Raw genomic sequence first — 26082 nt, 5'->3', positions numbered from 1 at the left:
AGGGCAGGGGGAGTGATGTGAAAGAGAAATGGATTTTTGGTCTGAGAAGCAGGCAGGGCCAGTGGTCTTGGGAGAGACCTTGGTGGGTGGGAGGGGCCTGTCCTAGCCCTTCAGATTCCCAGGAGTCTTTGAGGAGGATTTTGGGGGTGCCCAGTATGGCACAGCAGTGGACCTCTCTTCTGGGAGGTCTGCTATCTGGGAGACCCACTCTCCCCAGGATGATTGCTCCCGACTCCAGCCTCTACCAGGGCTCCTGTGTATTCCTTCCTTTCCTTTCCTGTTTGGCTGGTTCTGCAGCTCCATCTCTAGTGGCCCCACCCAGAAAGCTGCTTCCTTAGAGTCAGAAGTCAGGAACTCTAGGCTGCCTCTTAGGACTCTGTCCCAGGTCCTCAGCAGCTGTCTGTGTTGACTCTCAGTTACTGGGGATCACTGGTCCTCTCCTCCCATCCCTAAGACCCTGCTGAGGCCTCTGCACTCCGCCCTGTCTCCCTGAGACAAGAGAAGACGCCCTGCCCGCCACACGTGATGGCGCAGGCACAACTGTAATCCCAGCACTTGGGAGGCTAAAATAAGAGGAGCCTCTGAGTTCAAGACCAGCCTGAGTTACATAGTGCAAAGCCAGCTGGATCTATATAGTGAGACTGTCTCAAAAAACCAAAAAACCCCATGATGTATCGTCCAAGGACCATTTTTGGAAAAGGGCCTTTCCAAAGGACAGAAGGACCTGGGTGCTGAGGGAGCAAGAAGCCTAGATTGCCCACACCTCACTGGGAGTTCCCCTTGCCCTTCTCCCTGACATGTACATACATTTATAGGCCGGGAAGGATTTGAGGCTGGAGCCTCAGTTCCCGTCCTTTGTTCTCTGATGCTTGATCTCTGAAGCTATTTGTTTAAAATGAAATAAAATAAAATAAAATATTAAAAAAATACCCTGAGCTGGGCGTGGTGGCACACACCTGTAAACTCAGCACTCACGGAGGCTGAGGGAGGAGGATTGTTGCAACTTTGAGGCAAGGCAAGTCTGGCCTGAAAAGTGAGCTCAAGGCCAGCCTGAACTGCGTAGTGAGACCATGTCTCAAAAAGACCAAAAATAAATAAATAAATAAAAGGAGGGAGTGCTAGGGATATAGTTCAGGGGCAGACCCAACCTGACTGGCAAGCTCAATTCCCTGAGTTCATTCCCAGTACCAAAAAAAAAAAAGGCGGGGGACAGGGATGTAGCTCAGCAGCTTAAGTACTTGCCTGTGAGTGCAGGGTCATGAGTCTGAACTCTGGTACCAAAAAAAAAAAGATACTGACCAGTTCCGTCTTCCTGCAGTGCCCCACCTGGACTTGAACCCATCCACTCTATCCACACCTGCCCCTGCTATGTGAGGAGATGAGAGCAGAGATCCCCTCTACTCTAGCCAGTGCCCTACTCAGGTCATGGCCCACCCAACACTTTCTGGCTCCCCACCACACAGGCAGGGCTTGTCTGCACTCACGGTGCCCACCGCTGCCAGCCCCCAGCGTGTAACACTTCCTCTATGCTTTGCTAGCCCCTCAGCACCTGCAGGGCCTCTGTGGCTGAGGCCTTGTGGTTTTCTGTCACCTTTGTCTTCACTTCTCAGGGAAACTCTGATCTTCCTGATGCTGACTTTCCCTGCTCCCTGAGCCCTCAGGGATCTTCCCAGGCCCATGGGCTCTCCACACTCTCCCTAGACCAAGTCACCTGCCCTTTGTGACTTCCAGGCCTCAACTAGGCCAGCAGCTCCCACACTCTCTCAGTGGGGCCTGGTGGGCCAGCGGTCTCTGCAGCCTCCTTGGATGTCTTCAAGGCACTAGGAGGTGTGGGAGGTGGGGGTGGTGGTTCCATGCTGGGTTCTAGAGCTGGGTGCAAGCTCAAAGCCTCGCCCAGGAACCCAGTTTCATGATAGTCTTTTACTTTTTTTTATTGTTTTTTAGGGCAGTGCTGGGAGTGGAACCCAAGGTCGCTCACATGCTGGGGAAGTGCCTTACAACGAACTACATTCCCCCACTGTTTTTCTGTTTGTTTTGCAATACTAGGGCTTTTTGTGAACCCAGGGCTTCCTGCATGCTAGGAAAAGTGCTGTAACATTGACCTAAATTTCCGGTTGGTCCCAAACCTTTTTAATTTTTATTTTTGAGACAGAATTTCAGTAAGTTGCTCAGACTGGTTTCACATTTACTGTTCTGCTTTAGCCTCCTGAAGCTGGCTTAGAGACCTGTATGTGCATTTGGCAATCTTAGGCATTTTATTTTATTTTAATTAATTTTTCCTGGGGATTTAGCTGAGCAGCATAAGCACCTGCGTGACAAGTGCAAGGTCGTGAGTTCAATTCGTGGTACCCCTCCCCAAATAAAATAATTTATTTTTGAGACAGAGTCTCACTGGATAGTTCAGACTGCCTTTGAACTATGGAACCTAAACTGGCCTTGAACTCATGGCCATTCTCCTGCCTCAGCCTCAAGAATGCTAGGATTATAGGCATGTGTTACCCAACCTGACTGATTTTAGGCATTTAAAAAACTTCTTTTACCTTGATTTCCCTTCCATAAAACTCCTACTCCATACGTGTTTAAGTGTTTTGATGTTAATTCCCTAATCTTAAGTCAGCATTCTCTCCCCAGAACGAGACAGCTGTGGCTCTTGTCTTAGCTTCTAACTTTCCCCAAAACCTGGCATTCCCATGGCCAGTCCCCCTGATCTTAAAGTGACCCATCCAGCCACCTCCCCCACCCTTCCCCAGTCTCTGTCGCCTAGGCCATGCTTGACTTTCTTTCTTCTTTTGGGGTCCCCACGCTGCCCCTCCAGTGTACCTTCTTCATAAAAAGCTTTCTGATACTCAGATCTGACCATGTTCTTCCTTGCTGTGATCCCTGCTGTGGCTCCCCAGTGCTCTCAGAACAAGGTCCACACTCCTTAGTTTGCATTCAGGACCTTTTACAACCTGGGTCATCTACCCACCACATCTACCGCCTGGCAGCCACAGGCCGGGGCAGGCATTTTACACACACACACACACACACACACACACACACACACACACACACACTTTCCCTTCCTCACTTCCATCCGCTGGTATGTCCCTATTCCCATACCATCCATCTGAGGTCCACTATTAGAGTCCCTCTCTGTTCACCCTTCTCCCCTGCCTGCCTCTTTAGGATTCTACCACTGGGTGGGGGAGGGGCCGTGCCTGGCACCCCTCCCCCCATTCCAGCTGAGGCTCAGGTCTCCAACAACAGAACCAGAGCCACTGGGTGCCACTGGAACCCATTTGGGGTGGCCTGGGCCCCTCGTCCCAAGCCAAAAGGGCTTTGGGGGAGGGGTACAGCCCCTGGCAGACTAACTGTGTGGCTAAGGGGGCTGAGAGGTGCCCGGGAGGTGGGGGCCAACCTCACAGGGAGAGGCGAGAGAGTGGTTCTCTTCCCCCCACTGGGGGGCCCTCGGGGCTGGCCGCAGAGTGGGCGGCCTCGACGACACAGCCTGTGTGTTGGGGGTCGGAGCAGGGCGGTGACTGGTGGCAGGAGCACCATGGCCACCATCCAGTCAGAGACTGACTGTTATGATATCATTGAGGTGCTGGGCAAGGGCACCTTTGGGGAGGTGGCCAAAGGCTGGCGGAGAAGCACCGGTGAGATGGTGGCCATCAAGATCCTGAAGAACGATGCGTACCGTGGCCGCATCATCAAGAATGAGCTGAAGCTGCTGCGCTGCATGCGGGGCCTGGACCCCGAGGAAGCCCACGTCATCCGCTTCCTCGAGTTCTTCCATGATGCCCTCAAGTTCTACCTGGTCTTTGAGCTGCTGGAGCAAAACCTCTTCGAGTTCCAGAAGGAGAATAACTTCGCACCTCTCCCTGCCCGCCACATCCGGACGGTCACCCTGCAGGTGCTCAGGGCCCTGGCAAGGCTCAAGGAGCTAGCCATCATCCATGCCGACCTCAAGCCGGAGAACATCATGCTGGTCGACCAGACGCGCTGCCCCTTCAGGGTCAAGGTGAAGGCGATGCCCAGCCCTCAGTGTTCGTCCCACCTCCTGGCCCTGGGGTCCCCCACCATGCTGCACCCCACCCTACCCTCTCCCATCTCCCACTGCAGAGCTGAGATCTCCTGTCCACTTCCATTCTTGGCTCCTTGGCTCGGTCCTAGCCTCATGGGGCTGGCATTCTACAAGGGAGCTAGAGTCACAAAGCAGGGAGAGGTGACTTGGGAATGGGGAGGAGAGAAGATAGAACCAGTGGAGAAGGTTCTGGGCTGTGGATCAGGCTGGAAGTGGTGATGGGTGAAATTTTAGACATGGTAATCAGGGAGGCCTCACTGAGAAGCTGACATTAGAAAGGGAATCTGGGGGGCTGGGGATTTAGCTCAGCAGCATAAGTACCTGCCTTGCAAGCAGGTGGTCATGAGTTTGATCCCCGGTACTGATAAAAATGAAAAAGACAAAGAAAGGGAATCTCGAGGAAAGAGGCAGCCATCTAGATATGTAAAGGAAGAGCATCCAGGCAGAAGGAACAGCCAGTGCAAAAGCCCTGAGGTGGGGTGTGCCCCAGTGTATGTATTTGAGGAACTTGCAGGAGACCTGTGACTAAGGCTGAGCCCTATGAATGAGGTGCAGAGGGAGAATATGAGATCAAGGAAGTAATGTGGGATGGGTGTGGTAGTGTACTCCTGTAATCCCAGCATTCTGGAGGCTGAGGCAGGAGGATTGCCATGAGAGTTTGAGGCCACTCTGGCCTACATAATGAATTCAAGGCCAGCCTGAACTATATAACAAGAACCTGTCTCAAAATTAAATGAATAGGTTGGTCCGATGGCAGTGGGTTATCAGAACTTATTAACATTAGTGTCCCTAAAGTTGGTATACCACCCCCCCACTGCTAAATTTGACTGGCTTAAAAAAAAATAAATTAAATGAATAAAATAAAATAAAGAGGTGAGGGTGTGGGTTGTGCAGGGTCTTGAGAGGCACAGCAGTGTCTTTAGTTTTTATTATGTGGGAGACAGAGCCACAGACAGATGCTGAGCAGAGGAAGCAGGAATGACATGGTCTGGCTCAGGTATTCACAAGCGGTCTCCGGCTGTGAGAAGAAAGCAGATGGCAGGGGGTGGCCAGGACAGGAGGACACAGAGTTGACCGAGTCTGGGCAGTACTGGGTGGAGCTGCGGATGAGCTCTGGGTGGATTTTGGAGCTAGTGTAGGTGTTGGTGTTGGTGCCGTTACTAAGTGGGAGAGAGACAGGGAGGGCTCCAGGGGCTTAAGAGCCTGTCAGTCTGCAAGTGTGGCACCAGTATTGTCTCTGTCATCTTGTCCATTGACATTTACCGGAGGCCTCTGTGTGCCTCGGCCTGTGCCAGGACACCAGGGCATCTCTGCTCCCCACCCCACCGCTCCTGACCCTCTGCCATCCTAGCTCTGTCCGCATATGGCTTTGTTACTGTCTAGTGATGCCCTAGAGAGCAGGCATGGGTGGGTCTGGGCGCCTCCCAGCTCCCAGCTGGAGTCAGTGCTAAATGATCGTATGGGACACACAGACAGGAAAGGACAGATCCTTCTGCCCTGAGACTTGGAAGGACAGAGACCCAGGAGAGGAGGGACTTTCACACACCCAGCAGGGGACACGCAGCTCAGACCCCCCAGCACCTAGCCAGTGCTGGCACACTGATCCTGTTTGTGGGTGAATGGGCATTGGCCCAGTGCTCAGAGTCACTCAGCACCTCCTGGCTGGACCCCAGCAGGCTGGGCTCAGAGGGAAATGAATAACCATGCATGACACTGCCGTCTGAAACAGAAGTCAAGGAGCTGGACTCAGTGTAAAAACCCTGGGTGGAATCCCCATCACCAAAAAGAAAAAGATAAAGAATGACTAAATGAAAACCAAGGAGGGCTGGGGATACAGCTCAGTGGCACAGCGCCTGCCTGGCAAGCACAAAGTCCTGAGTTCGATTCCTGGTACCAAAAAAAAAAAAAAAAAAAAAAAAAAACGGAAAGAAAACTAAGAAACTCAGAGAGGGAAACCAAGACTTTTACCAAGACTGAGTAAGTCTGGCCAGGCATAGGAATGCCTATAATCCTGTCGCTTGGGAGGCTGAGGCTGAGAGACTGTCATGAGTTTCAGGCCAGCTTAAACTACATAGTGAGTTTCAGATCAGCCTGGACTACACAGAGAAACCCTGTCTCAAAAAATTTAAAAAAAAAGAAAAAAAAATATTGGAGATTCAGCATGCAAATGACAGAGCTACTCAGAGGTGTGGAGAGAGACAAAGGCTTTTACATTCACACTTCTGGCTCACTGTGATCACCCAGCACCAGTCATTTCTAAGGGCCCACACTGTTCATGGCATGAACAGTGCCTGGTGATGAAGTCAGAATCGGGGGTACACGGGGAAGAAAACAGAGGAGACACAGGCATGAGATTCAAGCTGGGAAGAGGCCACTGCAAATAAATACAAGGAGAGTAGAGTAACAGGAATATGAGCCCATCTACCCATCTATCCTTCATCTAGCTACCCAGGCATCTGTCCACCATCCATCCATCCATCCATCCATCCATCCATCCATTCATCTCTCCCTCTATCTGCATCTGTCCATCATCCATCCATCCATCCATCTCTCCCCCATATATCTCTCCCTCTATCTGTCTGTCCATCCAGCCATTCATTCCTTCCTCCCTTCATCACTCCATCCTTCCTGGGCCCCTTGCATTCCAGGTGCTGATTTTTTTTTTTAAACAGGGTCTCACTATGTAATTCAGGCAATCCTTGAAGTCACCGTGTAGCGCAGGGTAGCCTCCAACTCACTGTGATCCTCTTGCCTCCACCTCCCAAGTGCTGGGAGTACAGGCATGTACCATTACACCCAGACACAGGCGTGAACTTGCAGAGACACAGCACTGAACAGATCAGGAAAATCCCTGCCCTACTGGGGAGAAATATGACGATGAAAAGTAAAATATAGCCAGGTGTGGTGACACACACTTGTAATCCTAGTTTTCAGGAGGCCGAGGCAGGAGGATCATTTCGAGTTTGTGTTTGAGGCCAGCCTGGGCTACACAGTGAGTTCAAGACCAGCCTGAACTGCAGAGTGAGACCTTGACTCAAAATAAAACAAAACAAAAAAACAAAATATAATGTGTAAAATAGTGTTAATAATAGTGAGAATCAGAGAGGGATTGCTGTTTTTCACAGGAAGGCCTTGCTGAGGTGACACATGAGTGGAAGGAGAGATGGAGGGAGAGTGTTCCCAAGCAGAGGGAACAGCCCTAAGCAGGGAAGGTGTAGGCGTGTGAGGAATGGAGAGGAGGCCTGTGTGGGGAGAGGATGAGTCAGAGGCAGGTGGAGTGGGAGACAGAGTGAGCAGACTCTGGTCTGTTAGAAGGTGGAGTCCAGCAGGATGTGGTGATTACACCTGTAATCCTAGGACATTGGGAGGCTGAAGCAGGAGAGCTCAGCCTGAGTAATTTGGGAAGATTCTGTTCCAAAAATAATGAAAAATGGGCAGGAGATTTAGTTTAGTGGAGTGACCCTGGGTTTGGTCCCCAGTCCTGAGAAAAAGAAAAAAGAAGATGGAGCCAAACAGGATTAGCTGTTAACTGAGTGGCCGGGAGACAGACAGAGAAAGGCCCCAGCCTCACATACACAAGACCAAGTGGAGAGAATCAGAGAAACAGGAAGCCAGACACAGCCCAGGCTGGAAGACACAGGGACACACCGAGGAGATCAGGAGACAGAGGCCCACAGGCAGAATCAAATGACAGATACCGAAACGTGCCAGGTGAAAGGGGCCAGGTGGCCCAGGTAGGCTGTCCCTACCCATGCACTGCCCATCTGCCCTTGTCTCCACCCCCTGCTCTCCACAGGTGATCGACTTCGGCTCAGCCAGCATTTTCAGTGAGGTGCGCTACGTGAAGGAGCCGTACATTCAGTCCCGCTTCTACCGGGCCCCTGAGATTCTGCTGGGGCTGCCCTTCTGTGAGAAGGTGGATGTGTGGTCCCTGGGCTGCGTCATGGCCGAGCTACACCTGGGCTGGCCCCTCTACCCGGGCAACAATGAGTATGACCAGGTGCGCTACATTTGTGAGACCCAGGGCCTGCCCAAGCCCCACCTGCTGCATGCTGCCCGAAAGGCCCATCACTTCTTCAAGCGAAACCCTCACCCTGATGCCACCAACCCCTGGCAGCTTAAATCCTCGGCTGATTACCTGGCTGAGACCAAGGTAGGGAGTGAGTGGGGCTATGGTAGTCAGGGTGGGGGTTGCTACATCAAGAACAATCTAGTTAGGGAAGAATAGAAGCTTGGGGTCAGCTGTGAGGGTTGTCACAGCAAGAAAATTCTGGGAGTGACCTAAGGTGTGACTGGAACTCTGAGGATCAGCTCTGGGCTGCTGCAGTGATACACATTTGGATGAGACTGCAGGGAGGACCAGAAGTTTGGGGGTCAGAGGTTAAAGGGCTGCTGTAGCAGGAGGGACCTGGGTTTATAGCACAAGCATACCAGTGAGATTTGGGTAGCTTGTCTGCCAGCATCAGCTCTGGCCTTAGCAACTTGTGCAGCAGGGGTGACTTGAGTCAGACCATAGAGGACATAGGTGAGAGTCACGACAGAAAGGGGGATGTGAGTGAGACCCCGGGGAAGACTAGACATTTAGGGCAACCTGCTACCTCTGAGATTGCAGTCAACAAACCTGGGCAGCAAGAGAACCTGGGTTAGGTAGCAGTGGGGATTTTAAGTTTGGGGCCATCTGTAGATACTCACAGCAGGAAGGGTCCAGGTGACACCAAGGTGGGACTGAATGTTTATGGCAGATCCTCTGATAGCTCCATGGTTGGGGGTCATCAAACATATGTAGTAAGAAAGGCCTATGTTTGACCTTTGGGGGCCAGGAGGGCTGGGATAAGGTGTGGAGGCTATACCAGTTAAGAAGGATCTGGATTTGATCCCAGGGACAATTGAAGGTTTTAGGGCAGCCCCCTTGCTAGCCTCTGGTAGAGGCTGGATCCACACATAGGGTGAGGCATGGGGCTTGGGTCAGTGAGGGCTATGGGTTAGGTAACAGGAAGGCCAAACAGCACAGCCAGGCACCCTTCCTGCAGTAGCAGGAAAACTCTGGACTAGATTGGAGAGGGCCAGTGTGTAGGATCAGGTGTGGCCTGCTAGCAGCAAGACCACTGCGTGGTGGATCATAAGCAGAACTGAAAGTGCAGGGTCCTTTGGGGCCCCAGGGCAGAAGCATGTGGTGCTCAGGATGTGGACACATTGCCACCTGGTGGTGCCCACCCATATCTTTCTAGGTGCGTCCACTGGAGCGCCGGAAGTACATGCTCAAGTCCTTGGACCAGATTGAGACGGTGAACTGCGGTGGGGCTGCGGGCCGGCTGAGCTTCCCAGACCGAGAGGCACTGGCGGAGCTTGCTGACCTCAAGAGCATGGTGGAGCTGATCAAGCGCATGCTGACGTGGGAGTCACATGAGCGCATCAGCCCCAGCGCAGCCCTGCGCCACCCCTTTGTGACCATGCAGCAGCTACGCACCACCCACGAGGGCACCCGCTACTACCAGCTGTCACTTCGGGGCTGCCGCCAGTCACTGCAGGTGGAGGGCAAGCCACCCCCGTCTGCGGCAGCCAGTGCTGAAGATGGACCGCCCTACTACCGTCTGGCTGAGGAAGAGGACACCGCTGTGGGCAGAGGTGGAGTGGCAAATGGCGTGTCCTTCTTTCGGGATGAGAAGGCACCAGGCGTGCAAAGGGCCATCGACCAGCTGGATGATCTGAGCCTTCAGGAGGCTGGGTGTGGGCTGTGGGGTGAGGTCCAGGCTGACATGGTCTCCGACATGCTAACCCCACTCAAGGCAGCCTCCACCAGCTGCCGGCTCCCCAGCTCTGGCCCAGAGCCCATCCTGGCCTTCTATGGTAGCCGCCTGACAGGCCGCCACAAGACCCGAAAGCTGCCTTCAGGCTCCAAGTCTGACTCCAACTTCAGCAACCTCATCCGGCTGAGTCAGGCCTCGCCAGAGGATGACAGGCCCTGCCGGGGCAGCGGCTGGGAGGAAGGAGAATGCCAAGGGGCCTCTGCCGAGCCACCTGCCATCCCACAGCGGGAGGGCGATGGGCCCAGCATCAAGGACATGGCCATGGATGAGGAGGTAAAGCAGTTGGGTGGGCGCGTGGTCGGTCAGGGCTTCCCCGAGAGCTTGCTCCAGGGTGGGAAGTGGATAACCAGGCCTCACTCCCACACATCTGCATGTGTGCAGCCGGTGTCTGGTCCAGAACACCTTAGCCCATATTCAGGAAAGAGGGTTTGGCCAATACCAGTCCACCCCCACTAGGTGATTAGGCCTGGGACGAGCAACTTTCAGAACAGTGCGAACTGAGCCTTTGGAATCTGCCTTCACCTGAGCCCTGGGGGAGGTCTCATGCCAGCTCCGGTTTCAGGAGGACATGCGCCGGAAGACCAGCACGAACTTCCTTGTTGACGCCCCTCTTCTCCTCCTCTCACAGAGGTCAGGCCCTGAGCTCTTCAACCCTAACTGCCGTCCTGGAGAATGGCTAAGCGAGGCCGACTGGAGCCTGGAGGGCATCAGGGGCCTGCGGGCTCAGGGGGTCCCTGCCCGCCACCTCCACCCACATGCTCCACCCCGGGGCACCAGCTTTCTGCAGCACGTCAGTGGGCACCACTGATGGCGATCACACCCACATCCCCCATGACTGGGGGCTGCGCTGATTGGGTTGGCATCCCTTCTCATCCTGAACTGCTCCTTAGGGCTGTCCCCCTGAACCCACAAATTATTCTTACAGAAAGATAGTTATCCAGAACGTCCCCTGCCCCCAGCGCATGCCCACTCATACTCCCAGGATAGAGGAGCCCCTTGAGGTCCGGCCCATGGACCCCTTGGCTGCATCCGCTGGCCCGAGCTTGCCTTGTCCTGCTATTTCCGCCTATTTCAATAAAGAACTGTTCAGCAGCCCTGCCTCTTGCTTTGCCTCACTGCTTCAGGTCTGGTCTGACCCAGGGAATGGGCACCAGACTGGCATCCAGGGCCTGGCTCTGCCATGCTCCACCCAACTGGCCACTGGTTCAGGCTAGGGGCTGGGCTATATGGCACTGGGAGGGAGAGGCTGTGCTTGGCCCACAAACCCATCCCCTATGTATGCTAAATGCTTGCAAATCCACCCCCAGATCATTTGTGTTTGCCAAATGCTGAAGTCATACTATCAGAGATCCTTCCTTAATGTTACAGGCTAGACATGCACTTGCCCATGCCTGGGACATGCTAAGTGTGAGTTCACCTGGCAGATATAAATGCATGTTAGGTACACACTCCAGGGTTCAGACATGCTGATCCATCCCTGGGATATGGCCATGTCCAATCCATGCTGGTCACCTGGAACATGCTTGGTGTGTGGCACATGCTACCTACCCCGTGCTGGCTACACTCGTGCTCAGCCTGGGCCAGCCCACATGGTTGCACACTGCATGCTTAGCACACACCAAACCGCACTAGTCACACGCCAAGGGCTCAGCACCTACCCAATGCCCCATCTCTTACCACTCAGGCACGGGCTGCACAGACTATTATTTACTTATTATAACGTTGGGCCCTCTTTGCCCTAGAAAGGGGGGTGGGCCAGGAGTCCAGGCCCAGCATGCATCCCCCACTTCTTTGGGAGCCGATCCCTCCCCCAGCTCTGCTAGGTCCCGGGGCCATAGCGTCAGGCCGGTGGGGTGGAGGTAGAGGTGGGAGCGCAGGGGAGAGCCTTAGAGAGCCACAAGGGGGCAGACAGAAGCAGGGGCACAGGGACAGGGGCCGGGACCCTATCTGGGTCCATGGGCCTCACAGGCCTTGGCCTGTCTTCTGGATTGGGTCTCAGAGCAGCCGACAGGCATTGCCCACACTGTCAGGAGAGGCGTCAAGGTCGTAGCTATATGGAGAGTACCAGTCCCTCAGGAAAACCGCCTCTAGCTGGCTGCGCAGGCCACCACGCCCGTTCTGTGTCACCAGCAGCGAGGTACCTGCCGTCTCAGTGAAGTAGTTGCCGGACCAGTTGGAGGTCCCTAGGAGACAGAGAATGACGGTCCGGTGGGGCTGGCCAGGCTCTAGTGCCTGGACCCTCCCTGCTTTTGTTCCTTGGAACACTTACCGATGTAGGTGGCACGTTCGGTCACCATGTACTTGTTGTGGTTGACACGGGCGTATGGGATTCGGGCCTGGGCCTCATCCGCAGGGACCACAAAGAGTTTCTGCCAAAGAGGGAGAGTGGCAAGGAGAGCAAGATGCAGCTGGGGGTGTGACCAGCTCCGAGGGCTGGGGCGCCCTCAGTAAGCCTGACAGAGGCGAAGACCTTGTCACTCCTATTGCAAACTTGCCCCTCTCTAGAATGGCTCCTATTCATCCCTTACATGTCTCCTTTTCAGGAAGTCTTCCTTGACCCCTCAGGCCAAGACAGGGCCTTGCTTTGTGCCTCCCCGTTCCATCCCCAATCTCTGCCTGCACCTCCCTGTCCTGGCTGCCGTTCCTCATCAAGGCAGGGCTCGCTGGGGATCTTGTTAAATGACACTGGAGCTCCATGCAGGCTGTGTCCCCAGCAATGCTTACCACCTGGATATCGATGTGACTGTGGTTGTCACGCAGGGCAGCCAAGGAGAGCAGGAAGGAGCGCATGGATGGCTCAGAGTGTCCCCAGCAGCTGATCAGCAGGCGCACCTTGACACCCCGCTCATAGGCCGCCCGTCGCAGCCCATTATCGATGGAAGGCCAGAACCTGGGAGTGATGCGGACAGTGTATGCAGGAGGGCAGCTGCATCCCCAGGCTTTGTTCAGATCTGGGGAGCCAAGCCTGGCCCCTGTGTTAACTTCTGAGCCCCTAACCTCAGAAATACTCCAAGTCCCTCCTCCTGCTCCTGAAGGTTCCTCATTTCTGGTTCCTGTTGCATCCTGTCCTGCAAATCCAAGTCCTCCCTTTTTTGGTGGTACTAGGGATTAAACCCAGGGCCTTCTCACTGAGCTATATCCCTAGCCTTTTATTTTTTATTTTGAGACCGGTCTTATAAGGTGCCCAGGCTGGTCTCCAGCTTGTGACCCTCCTGCTTCAGCCTCCCAGTGTGCTGAGATTACAGGCAGGTGCCACTCTTTTTGATTCATTACCGACTCCACACTGCCTTCTTCAATGATCTCACCCAATCATCTCCCTTCTTACCTCTGATCACAAATCCAACCCTGCTTTTCCAGCCCTGGAGCCCCAGTCCTTTCCCAAACTCTTCACCCATTTCTATCTTATCTCTTAACTTCCCGAATACCACACTCTACGCTCTCTATTTTAGGTCTCTAGCTCCCCCTTCCCCAAACCCCAATATTATCATTCTTTTTTTTTTTTTTTTGGTATTTTTAAAAAAATCGGGGGCTGGAGATTTAGCTCAGCAGCATAAGCGCCTGCTTTGCAAGCAGGCAGTCGTGAGTTCCATCCTCGGTACCGATAAAAAGGGAAAAAAAAAAAAAATCATCCTTTTCTTCATTACCTCCAAGCTCCCCCAACTCCCCCATCATGCTTGCTTCTCCTACCTCAAACATCCACACCTCCTCCCTGTCACCTCTCCATGGCTTCCAGTGTCTGTCCCTTGCTTTGGCCTCCCTGGCTGCTCTCAGAGCCCTGTCACCCCCCTCTATGTGCAGGAGCTCCTCATCTGTACAGATATCTGTACCTGCGTGGGTGGGAGAACTCCATGGTGGGCAGGTAGTTCATGACGGCGATGTAGATAAAGCTCCGGGCGTTGTCCACCACATTGAGCAGGGCCTTCAGGTCAGGGGTTCGACCACTGGGACACAGCGGTGGGGGCGCACTCTGGAGGGAAAGGAGCAGTCAAGTCCCCTGCCAGGGCCACTTTTAGCAGATGATGTATGACAGCTCACCAAGAGCCAAATCCAGTGGATTTCCCTTAATCCTCAGCCTCCATGACAGGAAGAGGTAACCACAATATCTACCTTGCAGGTGAGGGAGGTTACAGGTTCAGAGAGGGCAGGCGACTTGTTGAACCCAGGCTGACTCCAGATTTTTTATTTTTTCTTAGTAATGCCTGACAGGAGGGCTGGGAGGTCAGTGCCTCAGGATTGGGTGTATGCAATAACCAGAGGGATTATGGGATGACTCAGAGGGCGGCAGTGACCTTATGATAATGAGAATCTTTTTTTTTAAAATTTCTTTTTTTTGTCTTTTTTGTTTTTATCGGTACCAGGGATCAAACTCATGACTGCCTGCTTGCAAGGCAGGTGCTTATGCCATTGAGCTAAATCCCCAGCCCCTGATAATGAGAATCTTTATGTTGATCAGGATGGTAGGGAGAGATGGCAGGTGAAGGAGTTTGCACTTTCCCTAAGGTGAAACCTTATTTTTACAACTACTGGGTTCTCAAGGCTGATTCCAGAATTTACACTGACTGGTTACTGACCCAGCAGCAAGAAAATATCACTTGGAAACTTGTTAGAAGTGCAAACTCTTTGTGCCTACTGTGCAAAACATTCTAAAGCAGAATGTTGGGGTGGAGCTCAGGTCTGTTTCTTTTGTTTATTTTTGAGACAGGGCCACCCCGTATAATAGTCCAAATTGGCCTTAAACTCACGATGTAGCCCAGGCTGCCCTCAATCTCATGGCTGTTTCAGCCTCCCAAATGCTCATCATGTCCAACCACGCCCTGCCATTTGTTTTTCTGTAGTTTTAGATTGAACTAAGGGGCTCTGCACTGAGCTATACCCTCAGCCCTTTTTAAATTTTTATTTTGAAGTGGGGTCTTCCTGAATTTCTCAGTTGCCCAGACAGGCTGAAATTTGCTATCCTCCTGCTTCAGCCTCCAGTGTGCTGGGATTACCTGGCCTACCCACGGCAGATCCTGAGCACTCTTAGACAAGTGCTGCCACCTGGCTACTGAGCTCTAGAAATGTGACTAGTGCAACTGAGGAGCTGACTAGTTCATCATATTAATTTTATTTATTTATTTACTTTTTGGTACCAGGATCGAACTAACAACCTTGTGCTTGCTAGGTAGATGCTTACACCGCTAAATCCCTGACCCTTAATTAATTTATTTTAAACATTTCTTGATTTTTGGTTTTTTGAGACAGGGTCATGCTATGTAGCCCAGGCTGGCCTGGAACTTGTACTGATCTTCCTGGCTCAGCTTCTCCTCCCCACTCCCTCTGTGGGATTACAGGTGTATGCTACCTTGCCCAGCTAATTTGAATTAATTTAAATGTCGAGAACTGCCTGTGGACAGCACCAAGGGCTTGGGGCGCATGAACTCTCCTGCTCGAAGATTAGGGTACCATTTTCAGATGGAATTGAGGCCTTGGGAGGGTGAGACACAGCCTAGGCTTCGGGGGCCATAGTGCATGTATAGCAAGGCCACTGCTCCTACACTCACCGCCAGGTACGCCAGAGCGGGGGTCCCATTGAGGCAGATCTCCATAGGTGTCTCTTGATTGTAGCGGGTGTCATAAGGCCGGGGCCAGGTTGACGGGATGGAGCTCCCGGCCTGGCCCAGGTACCAGTAGGCCTCAAAGATCTTGGTAAGGTCCCGAGCCAGGCAGCTGCAGTTGTACATGACCACACCCAGCTCCTTGACCTGCAGAAGGGCAGAGCTGAGTCTGGTGCTCACAGAGGACAGCGACACGGCCAGCTCAGTCTCTCTATCCCTTGGTCCACACCCATGTCCCTTAGTCTTTCCTCTGTCCCCACTCTGAAGAGTTAGGGTCCTTGAAACTTCATTTTGAGTTCACAGGTATGAACCCGGGGCCTCACACATGCTGAGTGCTCTGCCACTGAGTTACATCCCAGCCCTTTTAATACTTAAGTTGTGTAGCCTAGCCTTGAACTTTGGAATTCTCCTCCCTCAGGTTCTTGAGTTGCAGGGATTATAGGTGTGGGCCATTGTGCCCGGCTTCCACTCATTCTTTGTTTTCTTTTTGAAAGAAAAGGGTCTTGCTATGTAGTGCAGATTGGCCTTGACTCACTTATGTAGCCCAGAATGGCCTCCAACTCAATGATCCTCCTGCCTTAGCCTCCTGAGTGCTAGGATTACAGGTGTGTGTCATCAAATGGCCTCCTGCTCATTCTACGCTCATACAGTCTTCATCTGGGAAACCTCCCTGAACTGCTCAGAATGTGCCAGGCATTCCCATTTCCCTGAGCTCTTACAGTACATGGCTTTCCCCCCTTCATTCTCTCTGCTGACAAACTCGTGTTTCTACTGGGTGGGAGGACAGGCCCCAAAGATGTCTCAATCACAGCTGGATGTTCAGCATCTCCCTGCATCAGCAGTAAATCTAGGGGTTAGGGAAGTATTCTTTGTGCTGACTCCTGCCAATCCTTTTGTATCAGATCAACTGTCATCTCCTTCAGGAAATCTTCCCCGGGACCCCAAGCTGAGTCAGATGACTCCTCTGGGCTTCTAAAGCCCATGGTTTCCCCATCCTATGCCTGAGCCCCACTGGCCTGTCAGTATCTGGCAACAGGCAGGGCTCCATGGTGCACTGGGAGCTCCATGAAGTTCATCCATTACCATCAGGTTCCTAGTGCCACCCAGAAGAGCGCAGGACTTAGAGCAGGTGTTCACAGGATGGAGAATGGAGGCCACCGTGGGGACTTGAGGGCCCTATGCATGATTGGCAGCTCCTTTGAGGGACTGGGGAAGCCCAAGCTTCCATGAGCAGCAGGAGGGTGGTGGAGGGCTGGATTGGGCGATGTTTAGGAAGGCTTAGCAGGGAATGGGAAGAGAACCACAGCAGAGATGGGCAGAGACGGGGTGAGACTGCAGAGAAGTGAAGCTGGAATCTTGAGGCCTGGAAGGGAGGGTGGGCTGGGTGCAGGCAGACCTGAGTCAGTGAGCGCCAGTCCATATTGGCACTGCCCAGGTAGAAATGTGTCTGGTCTATCACCCAGAACTTGGTGTGCAGGACGCCGTGGGTCAGCTTCTGCATGTCCACCATGCGGACCTGGGCACCTGCAGCCAACAGGGACAGTGTTCAGGGACCAGCTTGGGCAGCCCTGGGTGCACCATCCCCACTGCCCCAACCTCACCGCTCTGCAGCAGGGCCTGCAGGTCCGCCTGCGGCTGGGGCCCATTAGGTTTGCTCACAGCAACGCGCACCTTCACACCTCGAGGTGCCAGGGTCTGCAGCTGCCGGAGAACTTCCTCACCCTGCAGGCAACAGAGAGCTTCTTAGGGGCCGGGCCAGCCAGCTCAGGGCACCCAAATCTGTTTCAAGATTTGGCTTTGATAATTATAAGAGCTACTAAGTCTCTGCTACCTACTGTGTGCCAGGCCCCTGATGTCTGAACTTACTGAAGTCTTACAGTACTCTACAGAAGGGCTGATGACAATCTCTATCATGCGATGAAGAAATAGTCTGAGCTCAGTGCTGAGTGGGGACTTGAACCCAGAGCATTTGCTTCAATCCTGCAATCCACTTCAGTGGAAGACTGAGGGGAATGTGAGGGGTTTTTTTGGTAATGGGGATGAAACCTATGACCTTGCATCTGCTAGACAGGTGCTGTACCACTGAACTATATACTCCAGGGCTTTTTTGATTTTGAGACAGGATCTTGGTAAGTTTTCCAGGCTGCATTCCAGCTTGTGATTATCCTGCCTCAGTCTCCTTAGTGCACCTGACTTGGACTTTTTTTTTTTTTGATACAAGGTCTATGTAATTTAAGCTGGCCTTGAACTAACTACATAGCCCAGGAGCCCAGGTTGGCCTCAAACTAGAGTCAATCCTCCTGCCTCAGTCACCCAAGTTCTGAGATTATAGGTATGTGCCAGCAAGCTCAGTTTGGATGGTTTTTAATTTAATTTTTTGTCTTTTTGAGACAGGGTCTTGCTATATAGTTCAGGCTGGTCTTGGGCTCACTTTGTAGCCTAAGCTGGTCTCAAACTTGCAACGATCCTCCTACTTCAGCCTCCCGAGTGCTGGGATTACAAGCATGAGCCAACACACTCGGCTAATTTAATTTTTTTTTTAGGAGTGCTTCATGAGCTCTGCAATTCTGGTGAATTTTAAATTAACTTCTCATAAACATAGGCAGCAGGGAGAAGAAAACAGAAATATGATCATCATGTTTATTTGTTTTTTGAGACAGGGTCTTTATATGTAGTTCAGGCTAGTCTTGAACTCACCATGTAGCCCAAGCTAGCCTCAAATGTGTGGCAATCCTCCTGCCTCAGTCTTCCAAATGCTGTGATTATAGGTGTGCCACCATGCTGGGTTTAAAGTCATACTTTTTTTAATAGTAGGAGTTATTATCTATACCATTCTTCTTCTTCTTCTTTTTTTTTTTTTTTTTTCTTTTTGAGACAGGGAAAGGTTGCTATGTTGCCCAGGATGGCCTGGAACTTGTGGCAGTTCTCTTAGCTCAGCCTTGGGGGTGCTGGGATTACAGGTGCAGGCCACCACGCCCAGGGACCATTCCTTTTTAAACTATAGAAAGATCACATGTAGTGGCACATGCCTATGATCCCAGGACTCTGAGACTGGGGCAGAAGGATCACCTCAAATTCAGGGTCTGCCTGGGTGACATAGTACATGCAAGACCAACCTGAAATACATAGTGAGACCCTTTCTCAAAACACAAAATAGGGACCGAGAATTTAGCTCAGCAGCATAAGCGCCTGCCTGGCAAGCGTGAGGTCATGAGTTTGATCCTCGGTACCAAAAAAAAACCCCCAAAACACAAAATAAACAAAAAACAAACAATGCAGATTTTATAGTTTGCAAACCATAGCCAGAATGTACTAACAGCAAATGCTTATAATGGGCTGTCTAAATACTAGCCACTGTAAATTAGCACAGACCAATCCATTCTGTCCTTGAGAAAGCACTGCCAGACAGGCAGTGTACGTTGGTCCCCTCTTCTACATAAGGAAAGGGAGACATGACCTGCTAGAAGTCACAATGCTGGGAGTACTTGAGGCTGGCTCTTTTTTTTTTTTTTTTTTTGTCTTTTTCGTTTTTATCCGTACCAGGGATCGAACTCACGACTGCCTGCTTGCAAGGCAGGCGCTTATGCCACTGAGCTAAATCCCCAGCCCCGAGGCTGGCTTTTTTGAGACACTGTCTCACCATGCAGTTCAGACTGGTCTTGAACTCACTACATAGCCTAGGTTGGCCTCGAACTTGTTGCTCCTCTCTTCCACTTCGTGTGACAGGGTCAGGGCAGCTTGTGGGCAAGTGACATCTGCCAGCCTAATCTCTTGTAACCAAACCCGCACCCTGACATTCTGAGGCCTCCAGACGATCGTGACAAGTGCCCTGGTTCAGAGGGTCACGTGAAGACAGCTGCTTCCAAACACCTGTGTCCAACCAGCCACATGAGACACTCCCACCTGTCTCCAGGGCTGCAGAAGAAACCCCTTCGCTACCCCTCCCCCACTGACACCCCTGTTGCCAGCCAGCACCTGAGCTGGTGGGTACCTGCTGGGCTGAGGGCTCCTGCATGTGAGTGTCATTGTTGGTGAGGGTCCAGTAGAAGGAGGCGATGTCCAGGCTGCTGTGGGCACCAGCAATCAGGCCCAGCCAGGCCTGGCTCGTGGAGGGGTTGCTCGTGGTAGCATTTGGGAAGTCCAGACCTTCAGGAATGCTCTCCACCAGCACTGCTCTGGGGGTGGGACGGGACAGTGTCAGTCACAGGGGCCCAGAGATAATCAGCTGGGATGGGAGTGTGCTTACCTGTCTACCCAGGGATGTGGATTGAAAGTTGAGTGTATCTGTGTGCGTGCCTGAAAGCCACACACATGATTCTGTGTGTGTGGAAGGGAGATTATGTGTGTGAATGTGTGTGTGTCAATCCACAGATGAGGATGGATGAGGATGGAAGATGCTATGCGTGTCTGTCTGTTCACAGACCTGCAGAGAAGATGACGCTGTGGCTGCCATGGAAACTGTCGGGGGAGAGGGAGGTGGGCATGCACTAGGGAGTCTGCAACCTCCTCATTTCATTGCTGACTGGGTGCGGCAGAGCACAGGCCCTGCTCCTCATGTGTGTTTAAGTGTCCCTGGCCTGGCAGCCCCCCTCCAGCCACCCCAACTTACTCGCAGGGATCATAGCAGGGGGCTGGGCGCTGGTTGGGCCCAAAGAGATGCAAGTCTCCGTATTCCCACAGGAATAGCTGAGTCATCAGGGCGCCGAAGCCCACCACAGCCAGGATGAGGACCAATAGGACCCAGCGGGCTTTCTGTGGGGAGGAGAGGGTGGTCAGCCAAGGAGGGCAGCCCCACGGAGCCCTGTGCTGTTCAAGGGAGTGACAGTGCCTACCTTCTCTGCAGCCTTCCATGCCTCAATTTCATTAATGGGCAGCTCACTGGCAGGCTCTTCAGCGGGCACCTTCAGCTGGGAGGTGGGAAAAGGGAAAGTAGGGGAGTAACAGGGCCATTGGGGGTCATGCACCCTTCACAGCACCCAGATCCTTCCCACTCGGTGTCCTGTGCACCTACCTCCTGGTACATCAGTTTAGGCTTCATCTTGCCAGGTCGCTGGGGGAGACTCCGAACCCAGGTGGAAAGGTGGGTGTGTCAGGATCTCTGAACGAGGGGAACAAAAGCAGCCACATATGGGGTGTTCTGGGATTTTGGTAGACATCACAGAAGGCAGATTAATCTTGGGGTTATGGTAACTAGTAAGTCTTGTTGCCCAAGATCATGGGGGCCCTTGGCATGGTGCCTTCCGCCCCAAAAGAAGGAAGCTGGTCGATAGTCAGCAGGGATTTCAAAATCCTTCGAGGTCCAATGCCCCTGCTTTGTTCGCATTTATCACCTGCCTCCCTTTAGCATCTGCCCTGCCCCCATCAAACGCCCACGCCGCTCCCCATGAGCAAACCCCTTTTATCCATACCCTGAGCTCCGATCTACACATTCCCCAAAGGCAGGACTGGATGGGGTCAGGGGGCTCCGAATCCTGGCGCCCTGTTTTTCTCTGCCCAGGGACCACTTAGGGAGCATTTTTTCAGGTGGCTCCTTTGCCCTCGACCCCGTGTACCCACCCACACCACAGAAGCTCAGGTGCAGAGCCCAGAGCTATCCGGGCCTCCCCAAAACCCCTCAGCTCATTTCCTGCCTCCCTCACCCCCTAACTCCCCTCCCCTTAGAAAGACCTCAGTCTTACTCGCCAGGTGGCTGCTGCTACCTCCGCGGGGCCCCAGCGTCTGTCCCGACAGGCTGAACAGGAGTGGGAGGGGAGAGGGGCGGGGCCCCACAAGGCCCCGCCCACTGCAGCGGGGCGTCTGCGCATGTGCGCGTCCGCTCACTGCAGAGAGAAGGGGGAGGCGGATCCGCCAGACACTGTCCACCGACCTCGCTGGGGTAAGGCGCAGTTTACGGTTTGTCTAGGAGATGGGCTTTGTCACACCTATCCCAGGCCCCACAAAGGCCAGGGAGGCCACAGATAACTCCAATATCTTTTCTAGTCTACAAACCTTGTGAATTTTTGTACCGTGGGCACGCATTACCTAGTCAAAGGATATAGATACATAAATAAAATTAATACTGGAAACACTCATAAAATAAAAGGGGAGATCAAAGGTGACTGATAGACGAAGCCACAAAATGTGCAGAAGACCCATTCCATGGTATAGAATGGGAAAAGAAGGATGGGGATGGAGTGGGTTTTCTACTGGAGTTGGTCTGGATTACATTATTTGACTTTTTTTTTTAAAGCCAACTGATATTTTGATAGGGATTAAAATAACTTTGTTTTGAGATCTAGCCTTCTGGATCTCATCTCTTATGTCCTAAACAGGATTTACAGCCACAGGTGGAGACCTAAATTGGAGACCCCCTCCCCTCCCACCTCTTTCCCCTCCAACCCTCACACCCCTCACTCCAAACACACAGCAAGCCAACATGTATTTCTCAATAGCAATGACAAGGAAAGAAGCTACTGCTACTGAGTCAAGGCAGTGGGTCTGGGAAAGGGGTGGGGTAGTCCTGGTTGGTTGTCACTGTAAGCTTTTGTTTTGTTTTCTAGAGGCAGGGTCTTTGTATTTCAGGCTGACCTTGAGCTCACTATGTAGCCCAGACTGGCTTTGAAGTGGTGATCCTTTCTGCCTCAGCTTCCAAAACGTTAAAATTACAGGCATGCACCACCACACCGGGTTTTTTTTTTAAAACTGTGAATATAAGCGGGGTGGGGGATGGGTGGGTGGGGAGTGTGTGTGGAGGGGTAAGGGGAGGACGACAAAAACCAAAACGAAACAAAAACCTGCGAATATAGGGTTCTTCCAGGGAAGTGTAGAAACTGTCTCACCACAGATTAACAAATATCAGTGCAAGAAAGGGCAACAGTTGAGGCGTATCTGATGGAGAGTTCACCAGCAGAAGCAGAAGATAACGCTTTTTAGAAGAGGTGGGCTAGAAGATTGTGATCGGGAGGGGATGGGCAGAAAACCTTTGGCCTTGTATTGTTGCTGTATATTGGAGATTTTTTTTTTGTCTTTTTCCTTTTATTGGATCGAACGCACGATGTATATTGGAGATTAAACCCAAGCCCTTGGCACTAAGTGAGCTATATCTCTAGCCCCCCCTTTTTTTTGTTTGTTTTTTAACTTTGAGACAGGTCTCAATGAGTTGCTAAATTGCCCAGGCTGGGCTTGAATTTGTGATTTTCCTGGCTCAGCCTCTCAGACCAGGGATCATAAACACACATCACTACCTGGGTGTGGTGGTGCACACCTGTAATTCCACCATTTGTGAGGCTGAGGCAGGAGGACTTCCAGGAATTAGAGGCCCCTGGAGCTACACAGCAAGTTAAAGGCCAGCCTGAACTACACAGCAAGACCCTGCCTCAAAAAAAAAAAAAAAAAAAAAAATGGCGTTGAAACACATGATATAGATTTAGGGGAATTGATGAATAAAAACATAACAAAACTGGGATGGCCATTAATACACAAAAATAATAGAAAAGGATCATTTAAATTGTTAGTGACCCTTATGTGCCTTCCTGATAAGCACAAGGTCTGCCGTTTTGATTACCAGTACCAAAAAACAAAAACAAAAATGCCCAAAAATTGTTAGTGACCTTGTGCTTTTCAAATTGTACAGTGAGTTGAAGTCTGCAATGAAGTTTATCTTTAGCAATATTTTTCATTAAACAATATGCCTAAAGCATTCAAAAGCAAACTTGTACCACAGTGATTTAGATGGCATTAAACTGATACACAAATTAGAACTAGGCATGGTTGTATGTGCCTGCCATCCCAGCATTCATGAGGTTCAGGCCAGAGGATCACTATGAATTCTAGGTCAGCCTGGATTATACAGAGTTCAAGGACAGCCTGAGCTACACAGCAAGACCCTGTTTCAAAAAAAAAAAAAAAAAGTAAGTTCAAGCCCACCCTGGGAAGTTTCTCAAATTAATGAGATCTTATCTCAAAAAATGAAAAAAGCTAGGGATGTAGCACAGTTTGAAAGCCCTGGGGTCAATCCCCACTACCACTAAAAAGCAAAAAAACCAGCAGGGGGAAAGTAGTTTATGACAGTGGGTGCTGGAGGCAGATATATGACTAAATATGAACTTTGGCACCTGTATGACTTGTTTGACTTTGGAGAAGTGGCAATGCCTCAGCTTTCCTGGCTGCAAAGTGGGCATGGAGAACATCTATCTACTTTCATAAAGCTCTTCTTTCACATGTACTTACTGAGTACCTACCACATGCGTGTCTGGTGTTCTTTTAGGCCCTGGGAATACAACTTATGAACAAGACAGACACAAGGGAAAGACACAGAATAAACAACAGGTAAATTACAGTTGCCATCCCTTTCTGTGGGTCCTGCATCTGCAAATTCAACCAATTATATTTTGAAAATGTTACTTATTTTTGGTTTCTTGAGACAGAGTATCAGTATGTAGTTCAGGCTGTTAGCCCTAGCTGGTCTCAAACTCACAGAGATCCTAAGGCCTCAGCCGCTCAAGTGTGGGATCACAGGTGTGTGCAATCAGATCAAATTGAAAAGATTTTTTTTTTTTGGTCTTTTTTGTTTTTATCGGTACCAGGGATCGAACTCACGACTGCCTGCTTGCAAGGCAGGTGCTTATGCCGCTGAGCTAAATCCCCAGCCCCCAAATTGAAAAGATTTTTAAAAATTACAGTCTGTACTGAAAATGTGCAGACTTTTCTTCCTCTTCCGATTCCCTAAACAATACAGTATAACCACCATTTATGCAGCATTTAGAAATGATTTGAAGTGCAGTATAGAGGAGAACATATAGCATACATACAACAGAAGCCCATTATATGATTTCACTGGGTTAGTTGGTTGTTTTTGAGATAGGATCTTGCTGTGTTGCCCAGGCTGGTCTTGAATTTTTGGGGTTAAGCAATCTTTCCACCTCACCCTCCCAAAGGCTGGTGCTACAATTCCATACTACTGTGCCTGGGTCTCTAGAACACCATTTATGTAAGGGACTAGATCATTATGTGCTGTCCTTGGGGAACCAATGTCCCCTTAGACGCTGAGGGGCTGTCATGTGTTGGAGAATGTGGGATGTGGGATGGTCTGTAAGATTAAATAAGGTCAGGGAAGGCTTTATTGAGAAGGGTACACCTGAGAAAACCATCAAGGGAGAGTGCAAGCCACACAGGCCTGGACTTGTGGGGGGGGCAGTCAGTACAAAGGCCCTGTGGCAGGAGTTACCCAGTGTGGATGGGAAGTGGAGGGAGGCCAGTGTCTATATTGGAATGAGTTGGGATGATGGAACAGCTGAGTCAGAGGTGGCCGGGCCAGATCCTGCAGAGCAGGTCAGAGACTCAACAGAGGAGCACATGATCTTGAGTGCTGTGGTAAGTTTAATGATGACCTAAAACAAAAAACAAAAAAACAAAATACACAACAATCTGACATGGGCATAACCCCTGGAACTTGTGTATATAACCTTATTTGGAAAAATCAGATGTGATTAAATTTAGGATCTTGTGATGAGGTCATCCTGGACTATCTGTATGGGCTCAATCCCGATGACAAGTGTTCTTCTGAGAGACTACAGGGAAGACACAGACACAGAGAATGCTTGGGGCTCCCAGAAAGCTGAGGGGCAAGGCACAGCATTGCCCTCACCCTCTGGCTGGCTGAAGCATAGCTCTGCCGAGGACACCTTGGGTGGAGGATTCCAGCCTCCAAGTTGGAACAGAACACATTTCTGCTGGTTTAAGCTGCCTGGTTGTTACCACTGCTGAAAAGCAACATGCAGGGCTTGAGTTCTTCTGGCTGTGTGGGGGGACAACCTGGGGGGCCCAGGAAAGGTCAGGCTGGGGGAACCAGGGTAGGAGGACAGACTCAGGGGTCTCAGGGAGATGATAAGGGTACAGCCAGCAGAGTAGGGCAGTCGAGGGGGGCAGACTGAAGAAGGTGGGTGCTGGGTTCCTTCTGGAGGTGCTCTGGATGGGATTTCCAGACTGGGTGAGGTTGGAGAACAAGCAAGGTGTTAAGGATGACTGCAAGAGTTTGGGCCTGACCAAAAAGCAAAGATGAGATGTTCCAGCAAGTGTGGGGAAAGACCAGGCTCCTCAGGAGTTTAGGTAGCTGCTGCTTCTTATTTATTTATTTTTTGTGGATTAAACCCAGGGCCTTCACATTGAGTTACATCTCCAGCCCTTTCATACTTTTTATTTTGAGACAGGCCATTACCAAGTTACGGGTTTAAATTCAATATGCTACAGCCTCAGCCTCCCACAATGTTGAGTCTGCAGACGTGCCACCACACCCCATTTAACAAGTTTAGTTTTAAATATACAAAAATTGAAATGTCTAAAGGATACTTAGGTGACTTCTCAGAACTAAAGGAAATGGCACATAAAAATGTAGGACTAGACTGTAATCCCAGGAGGCTGAGGCAGGAGAATAGTTAGTTCAAGGCCAGCCTGGGCTACATAGTGAGAGTTGTCTGGGAAAAAGAAAACACCAAAACCAAAAATGAGAGATAGAGAAAAGACTGAGGACAAAGTAGGATCACGTTCCTACTGTCAGTAACACAGCACTGACCTAGTGAGTGGACAAGACACTCAGCACTATAAAAACCCTAAAATAAACAAAAACCCAAAACAAACC

At 51.3% G+C, this 26082-nt stretch overlaps 2 protein-coding genes across 7 annotated transcripts in view; one reads left to right on the top strand and one right to left on the bottom strand.

Moving 5' to 3' along the window:
- The first annotated feature begins 35 nt into the window (after window positions 1-35).
- On the top strand, window positions 36-10965 carry Hipk4 (homeodomain interacting protein kinase 4). Of its 2 annotated transcripts, XM_003461999.5 has the most exons (4): window positions 36-4003; window positions 7863-8219; window positions 9295-10146; window positions 10502-10965. In XM_003461999.5, exons 1-4 carry the CDS (start codon window positions 2768-2770, stop codon window positions 10679-10681), a joined length of 2625 nt encoding a protein of 874 aa, XP_003462047.2. In that variant the 5' UTR covers window positions 36-2767; the 3' UTR covers window positions 10682-10965. The 2 variants fall into 2 exon arrangements, with proteins under 2 accessions (XP_003462047.2, XP_063108826.1); XM_063252756.1 differs by having other exon boundaries at window positions 9295-10691.
- A 600-nt stretch (window positions 10966-11565) lies between these two features.
- Pld3 (phospholipase D family member 3) overlaps window positions 11566-26082 on the bottom strand; it is a 21541-nt gene continuing 7024 nt past the window's right edge. For 2 of the 5 annotated variants that reach the window (XM_004999962.4, XM_063252757.1), the window contains exons 3-13: window positions 20479-20565; window positions 20300-20374; window positions 20077-20219; window positions 19459-19642; window positions 17069-17189; window positions 16864-16991; window positions 15414-15614; window positions 13701-13840; window positions 12598-12763; window positions 12143-12242; window positions 11566-12056 (exon numbers count right to left, since the gene is read on the bottom strand). In XM_004999962.4, coding sequence (XP_005000019.1) covers window positions 11869-12056; window positions 12143-12242; window positions 12598-12763; window positions 13701-13840; window positions 15414-15614; window positions 16864-16991; window positions 17069-17189; window positions 19459-19642; window positions 20077-20219; window positions 20300-20374; window positions 20479-20505 — 1473 coding nt within the window. In that variant the 5' untranslated portion in view covers window positions 20506-20565 and the 3' untranslated portion in view covers window positions 11566-11868. Of the gene's footprint in view, window positions 12057-12142; window positions 12243-12597; window positions 12764-13700; window positions 13841-15413; window positions 15615-16863; window positions 16992-17068; window positions 17190-19458; window positions 19643-20076; window positions 20220-20299; window positions 20375-20478; window positions 20566-21134; window positions 21294-24672; window positions 24836-26082 lie in introns of those variants that run through there. The other 3 variants (XM_063252758.1, XM_004999963.4, XM_003461997.5) reach the window with 3 other exon arrangements.

This window comes from Cavia porcellus, unplaced genomic scaffold (assembly GCF_034190915.1).
Source record: "Cavia porcellus strain 051 isolate PalLab524CR breed Dunkin Hartley unplaced genomic scaffold, mCavPor4.1 scaffold_7, whole genome shotgun sequence".
Taxonomy (NCBI): Eukaryota; Metazoa; Chordata; class Mammalia; order Rodentia; family Caviidae; genus Cavia; species Cavia porcellus.
This window is presented reverse-complemented; position numbering and strand designations above follow the sequence as displayed.